At 45.0% G+C, this 7,795-nt stretch overlaps 1 protein-coding gene across 1 annotated transcript; it reads left to right on the forward strand.

Moving 5' to 3' along the window:
- Positions 1-1,791: 1,791 nt before the first annotated feature.
- DKK1 (dickkopf WNT signaling pathway inhibitor 1) lies at positions 1,792-4,934 on the forward strand. Its single transcript, XM_055118687.1, has 4 exons — positions 1,792-2,193; positions 2,380-2,542; positions 3,688-3,831; positions 3,955-4,934. Exons 1-4 carry the CDS (start codon positions 1,951-1,953, stop codon positions 4,203-4,205), a joined length of 801 nt encoding a protein of 266 aa, XP_054974662.1. The 5' UTR covers positions 1,792-1,950; the 3' UTR covers positions 4,206-4,934.
- The last annotated feature ends 2,861 nt before the right edge of the window (positions 4,935-7,795 follow it).

Here is a 7,795-nt window from a genome sequence, read left to right on the forward strand (position 1 = left end):
GCAGGTTGTTTCTTATTTAACAATAAATATTCAATCACCTTTTCTACTCTCACTGCAGTTCTGTTTCCAGCACATAACACTGCCTGCTTTGAAAACTCTTGCCTTTTTTTCATATATTACTATAATTAGAATAAAGAGTATAATTGTCTTCACTGTGTCCCTCCTCGCTAAAAAAAGGGGGAGGTAGGAGCAATAACCAGGAACTAGCCCATTGCCAGACCATTAGGGTCCCAGGATGTTTTTAGTAAAATAGTTAAACTTTTAAAGTCCGTTGGAATTGTGACGTGCAAGTCTTTATTTTTATATGCGGATTTCAGTGATGTCAGATTCACTTTCCGGCTCACTTTCAGCTTTTCTCTTCCTTTTGATAGTCTCTTATCTCCCTAGAGAGGTTACTCTCAAGTCGGGGTAAAGTCTGACTTGGAATCAAACACAATCATCCCCAAGCATCGCGATATAAAATACGAACACCGGCGTTCAGATAGGATTCCTAATCAACCACCGAAGAGGGGCGAAACCAGGGAAGAACAATGGTTAGATCCCGCTGCCTTTGGCTCATGCCACTTTGATCTCTCCTGTCTGCCTAGTCAAGTTCATCTACCACCGCGCCTGCTCAGATTCAAAGAACTACATTACTTCGGCTATCGGATGGGACGGTCATTTCTCTCCTCTCTCCATCCCTGATCTAATTTCCAAAAGCTCATCTCTGGCCTCCCTCTCTAAACTTCCCATCAAAAGGGTCAGTTCTTCCTTGTTGCCCTCGTTTGATGTGCAAATGTCCTTCTCTTTGCACTTTTCTCCCCCTCCCTCGTGGTGGGGACAATCGAGGGGAGGGGTACCATGAAAAGCATTTAAAGCCAAGAACCTCACCCCAAATCTGCCCACCGCGAACCTGAAGGGTTAATCGGCAACTTGCAACCCGGCCTCTTTGGCTGTTTTGGAGACTTTCAGTTAATGATCGGGTTTTCTCCTAGTATGTTTTCTCATAGCACGAATGCGTGCAAGACGCGAGCACTGGCACGAGGGAGGAGTGAGGCGAAAAGTTTTTTTTTTTTTTTTTTTTTTGCAGAGCACCCTAATTCCGCTCCGAAGGGTCCCCATAATCCAAATCCCTCCAGCAAGGTCGTACCCGCCAGCTCCCAGTTCCCGGGGCTGGCCGCTCCCTCTTTCTGTCCTGGGCTGGAGGCGCGGGACCGCCCTCACCTGGAAGGTGAGCCGGACCCTCGACTAGAGTCCTGGGCTGGGGGCTCGGGACCGCCCTCACCTGGAAGGTGAGCCGGACCCTCGACTAAAGTCCTGGGCTGGAGGCTCGGGACCGCCCTCACCTGGAAGGTGCGCCGGACCCTCGACTAGAGTCCTGGGCTGGGGGCTCGGGACCGCCCTCACCTGGAAGGTGCGCCGGACCCTCATTAGAGTCCTGGGCTGGGGGCTCGGGATCGCCCTCACCTGGAAGGTGCGCCGGACCCTCGATTAGAGTCCTGGGCTGGGGGCTCGGGATCGCCCTCACCTGGAAGGTGCGCCGGACCCTCGATTAGAGTCCTGGGCTGGGGGCTCGGGACCGCCCTCACCTGGAAGGTGCGCCGGACCCTCGATTAGAGTCCTGGGCTGGGGGCTCGGGATCGCCCTCACCTGGAAGGTGCGCCGGGGCCGCCGAGCCCCAGAGGGCGGGCTGGGGAGACGTGCCAAAGGCCCCTCTGCGAGTACGCAAACACACCCCCTCGCGGCCCCTCCCAGCGCTTTGAAATCCCATCCCGGCTTTGTTGTCGCCCCCGGAACGCTGAGCCCGCGGTATAAAGGCAGCCGGGTGGCGGCGGTGGCGCAGAGCTGCTCCCCGCGCCCCTCAAGTCCCCACTGCGGCGGCCACCGACCCCGCCCGCCGCGCAGCGACGGCCTCCCGGGCTCCAGGCCGAGCAGAGTGGCACCGTGCTCCCGCCGAGCACTGCGGAGAGGATGGCTCCGGGCGTCCTGGGCGCTGCCCGGGTGGTGATGGCCCTGGTCGCGGCGGCCCTGTGCGGCCACCCGCCGGTCTGCGTGCAGGCCACCTTGAACTCGGTTCTCGTCAATTCCAACGCCATCAAGAACCTGCCCCCGCCGCTGGGCGGCGCTGCGGGACACCCCGGCTCGGCGGTCAGCGCCGCTCCTGGGATTCTGCACGAGGGCGGGAACAAGTACCAGCCCGTGGACCACTACCAGGTGAGAGGGGCGCGAGCGTCCCCGACGGAGTTTGAGGCGGGAGGAGGGCACGGCCCGGGGTTAGGGGTGTGCGGGTCGGGGCGAATTAGAGCGCGGCGGATCCCCGCGGTTTGGGGGCTGGAGGGGCTGCAGGTGGCGGGTACCTGGATGTCTGGTGCCTCAACTCCCTCCCGCCCCCTCCCGCAGCCCTACCCGTGCACCGAAGACGAGGAGTGTGGCGTGGATGAGTTCTGCGGAATTCCGACCCGGGGCGTGGGCTCGGGGGCGCAAATCTGTCTCGCCTGCAGGAAGCGCCGGAAACGCTGCATGCGGCACGCTATGTGCTGCCCGGGGAACTACTGCAAGAACGGTGAGCCCGCTGGGTGGGCATCGGGTTCATAGCATCCTGATGTTTTTTCACGCCTATGGGCAGGAGAAGAGGCTCTTTGCTCTGCAGAACTTGCGGCCTCACCTGGAAGTAGGTGCTCCGTAAATTTGGTTCCGCTGAAACAGCTCCCCTCGGAGGAGAGACAAGCGGGTTTTGGAATCCCCTACTTTCCTGAGTCTCCAACTCATTTAACACACGTGCTCATTTCCAGGTTGACTCCTACTATAAAAGTGTGGGAGAGCCTTGAGGCCAGTTGAGAGAGAAGTTGAGAGAGAAGTTGAGGAGAGAGGTGGGTTTATACACAGACCAATGAGAGCACCTTAGCCGTTTAGCTGCTCTTTCCCATTATTTCCTTTGAGTCACTCTCAAGCCTCTCTCTCCTATTAAAATTTATCAGCCAGAAGGCAGTTCTTATCTGTGCTAGCCTGGCTAAAGGGAGAGCTTGATTCCTTACATCCTGACCTCTCCATCTCCCCCTCCGCCCCGCCTCCTGCCCTCTTAAAATAAGTACTTCTCTCTCCAACCGCAGATGCACTAAAATTTAATGTCTCAAAGAGGTAGTCTCAGACAGCCAAAAGAAGGCTCCAGAAATAAACTTAAGGGTGGCGACCCTCTGTAGGACCCAGCAGTACTCCAGGATAAACTAAATCTCTGTAATATAGAAATTACATAGTTAACTGACCGGTCAGTGAGATTGTAGCCAGGCAGCTAGTACTGCATCTGCTTTAACTTGTTCTGGCAGCAACCATAGAGCACCACGAGCAGAGGAGTTTGTTTATAAAAACAAATCACGCAGCTGATTTCATGTTTCTTACCCCAAGAGTGCTATTAGAATGAAAAAGAAGCCTTTCTGCCATTACCACCCATGGTAGGAAAGTATTTTAAATGGCTCTACTGGGGCTACTGCACGTAATGTCATAGTGTGTTTATTTGATGATTCTGTCTACTTGAAGAGTTTTCCATTAACATTAGAGAGGAAACTTGGCTTGAGGAAATTTGGCTTGTGCAATGTTGATGCAGTGAGTTGCTTCCACCTCAGTACTGGAATAACTGACTGCCACTGTCACTACAGTTAGCAATAATGTCCATATTACAATCTGGGAATTAATCATCTCCTGCCTCCGTAGGAATATGCATGCCTTCTGATAGCACTCATTTAAATCGAGGAGAAATTGAGGAAACCATTATTGAAAGTGTCGGTAATGATCATAGCACCTTGGATGGGTATTCCAGAAGAACTACATTGTCTTCGAAAATGTATCATACCAAAGGTAAGTTAAAGGACTTCAGATATATTCATCCTCAGCACAACAGAATTGTTTCTTGGATTATTTTAAAGAAATTAATGCAAGTTTAGCAGTGAACATGTACTATTCCCATTGTCTCCTTCCCAGGGCAAGAAGGTTCTGTCTGTCTCCGATCATCAGACTGTGCCATGGGGCTGTGTTGTGCCAGACACTTCTGGTCCAAGATCTGTAAACCTGTTCTCAAAGAAGGCCAAGTCTGCACGAAACACAGGAGGAAAGGCTCTCACGGACTAGAAATCTTCCAACGCTGTTACTGCGGAGAAGGTCTGTCTTGTCGGATACAGAAAGATCATCAAACCAGCAACTCTTCGAGGCTTCATACCTGCCAGAGACACTAAGCCAATGTTGGGAATACAGTGGACTCATTTTATATAATATATGCTACAAAACCCCTCTGATTTCTGTTCAGCTCAATCTTTAAGAATGTATAAATTCTGTGGTTACAATTAAGCATTCCAATAATACCTTCTGGAAATCTGGAGTGTAAGAGCTTCGTTTCTTTGTGGAACTCCCCTGTCATTGATTGCAGTAAATTACTGTGTTGTAAATTCTTAGTGTGGCACTTACCTGTAAATGCAACAAAACTTTTATTTTTCTAAAGGTGCTGCATTGCCTGTTCCTCTTGTGATGTAAATTTTTGTACACACTGATTGTAATCTTGATTCTGATAAATATTCTATATTGAATTGAAGTAAATAATTTCAGCTTATGTTTCCTAAATCCCTAACCCTTCTCCCTTTTAAAGAATTTAGAATGCAAAGAGCTTCTGGAATGACAAATGATAGTTACCTAAAATTTATCAAGAAAATACTAATTTTCTAAAATGAGCTATCTCAGTGCTTAGATTATATTTATCTCTAGACCGTGATAATCCTTGAAATAAAGTTTAACACTTAACATCGTGAAATGTTTTAAGTATAGATAAGTCTTGGCATTTTGATCTTAAGGTGTATGTTCTACAGGGACAGAATATATGTTTAAAGATGATCAGAGAAAAATATTGTCTAAATGTAAAGTGATATTGATTAATTTTAGAGGAATTTTAAATAAAAATGTGTTTTTTGTTGACAAACTCAAATGATCATGGTGTATGAGGCTGAATCCTAAACTACTTTCATAAATTATTTACAAATAATATCTACTAAAATAGTAACAAAGGCATTGCTACCAGAAATTTTTGTTTTTGGGGGGCCATACCTGGCAGTGCTTGAGGCTTACTCCTGGTTCTGTGCTTGGCAGGGCTCAAGGGTTCATTTGGGGTGCCAGGCATGAAACCTCAGTTGGCTGCATGTAAGGCAAGCTGTACTATCTGCTATACTATCAATTTCACTCTCAACTAAAAGAATTTGAAAAAAGAATATATGGGTATGTGCACGTGAGAGATGAAAGCATGGACATTTTTATATTCAATAAGTTAATTTCAAGTGTCTTAAATATTATTCTATTCCACAAAGACTCTTAAGTAATGTCATTTAAAAATAGTGGAATTACAAAACACAAGTCACCTCTCACTCCATTATGGTATTCTATTCATTTGCGAGGTGACTATCTAAATTTTTGTTTAACCTGAAATCTGTTAATTGAAATGAGGATAGGTCTGTATTGCTTAAAAGCCCTTAGAAATGAGATTTTTCTTAGCAAATCGGAGATTGGCAGAAACTCTCTGGGGAAGGGGAAAGCAAGGGTCCCAATTTGAACTTAATCTAAAATAGTTTCACAATCTACATCAAAGCCACAAAATGCAGGGCTCAAAGCACAATAACTAATTGTCCAGAAACTTTCCCTGAATATCACAAATGTCATAGAATTTTTTTTTAAATATATTCCTGGAACTGGCTCAGTTTCAAGGGCTCAGCCAACAGGACACCAGCATTGACTCTCACTGAGGAGTATCTGGCAGGATGTCTGTTGTTACATTCCTTTTGTCTGGGAGTTTCAGCTTCCTTACCCTGGAGAAACTTTCTTTTCCAACGTGTGCTGGTTTTCTAAAGTGCCAGGAAGGCCAGTTCTGAGGCCTGCCATCTCCAATAAAGCACAATAGAGGAAACAGAAAACCCTTTCTTCAGACAGAAGAAAGAAGGGCCTCTGTTTAAGAGGGGAAAGTAGCAAATGTTTAAAGGGCCTGGGTTATGGGATCCTTTCCTTTCTACAGGAACTGACGGGTCAGAGACTCACTCCTCACATCTCATCCCATCCATCCTTGTTCTGGCCTTGTATCCCATCACACAGTGGGGTGGGAGAATGAGAGGCACTTCTCCCTCTCCATTTTCATTTTAAAAAGGGAATCTTACATGTTTATAAAAGGAAAATATCAAGAAAGTTATCAATGATGCACTAGCTAATTAGAGAGACTCAACATTGAAATCAGATATATTATACATTCATAAGAGAATCAGTGAAGGAATCTCATATTTTAGACAGTACCTGCTGAAAACGTGTATCATTTTACTCTAAGAAATTTTAAAGTCAGGTGACATAGGAAAGCATCCATAAGTATTTATGAAATGCTCACATTTGTCTTCTAACCTTGTTTTCCACCCTCCTTTTTAAATATATATAGTGTCTTTTTTCTTCTTTTTGGGTCACTCCTGGCTCTGCACTCAGGAATTACCCTGGCGGTGCTCAGGGGACCATATGGGATGCTGGGAATCAAACCGGGTTGGCCGCGTGAAAGGCCTTATTCTCTATGCTATCGCTCCAGCCCCTATATTGCGTGTCTTAGAGATCATTCTCTGGAATACAAGGTGTTCTGTCTCTGTTTTTTTTCTTTTTGGGTCACACCTGGCAATGCACAGGGGTTACTCCTGACTCTGCACTCAGGAATTACCCCTGGCGGTGCTCAGGGGACCATATGGGATGCTGGGAATCGAACCCCGGTCAGCCAGGTGAAAGGCAAATGCCCTACCCGCTGTACTATTGCTCCAGCCCTGTCTTATTTTTAAATGGCTGCACTGTGTACTGGAGCAGCTGTACTACAATTTAGAAAATTATTGAAAGAATTTAGATTGTTACTAGTGGTTTTTGCTATATGATACAAGTATATATTATAATTTTTTTATATTCTTATGCTGGTAAAGTTGTTGGATAAAATAATTACTGATTTTTGAAGCAAAAATCAAACATTAAAAGACAGTTTCTGTAGATATTCATAAGGGGTGGCATGGGCAAAATGTCAAGATGCCTATCACTGAGTGATTATTAAACTGTTGCTGAATTGTATCAAAGGAGGAAAAGGGAAATATGGGCTTAATCTGACAATTTCATAGTAAGTAAACAGTAATCGCTGGCATTCAGTTAAAGGTAGATTTAATGGAATTCTTTTGATTTAAAAATAATTATTAAAGTCATATTTTCCTACACATCATCTTTTTTGGCTAAAAGAAAAAGATTTTAAGATTTTTTGTTTAGTCTAAAATCTATTCATTAAATTGATGGAATTGTAATTAAAACCACAGATATGTGACATTAATATGATTGCTCATATTTTAATATATCAAAACACTGATTTTTCCATGATAATCAAATTCTATTAGGTCAATTATGAAGTTGTAACAAGTTATACATTTTATCAGCTTCTATGTATCTGATTGCATTAACACTCAACCATCCATAACTTATGCAAATTTCATGCAAATTAAATGTTTCAACTCATCAACTTGTATGGCCTTAAAAATAATGCTAGAATTGTATTTATGAAATGTGTCTCAATTAATTGTATGTATATTAAAAGTTTTATAAACTTAAAATACTTTGGAAATAGTACCTTAAGTATATTAGTTGTAGCCACACTAAAACTGCAAAAGTTATCTTCATAATTCACATGTGTGTACCTATGTGGGACTTTATATTTTCCCCAATGACAATGGCATAGAAGTAGTCAAATCACTAATCTGAGACTTCAATCTGGGTAATGCTAAAGCAATTCAGC

This window comes from Sorex araneus, chromosome 11, assembly GCF_027595985.1.
Source record: "Sorex araneus isolate mSorAra2 chromosome 11, mSorAra2.pri, whole genome shotgun sequence".
Classification (NCBI taxonomy): domain Eukaryota; kingdom Metazoa; phylum Chordata; class Mammalia; order Eulipotyphla; family Soricidae; genus Sorex; species Sorex araneus.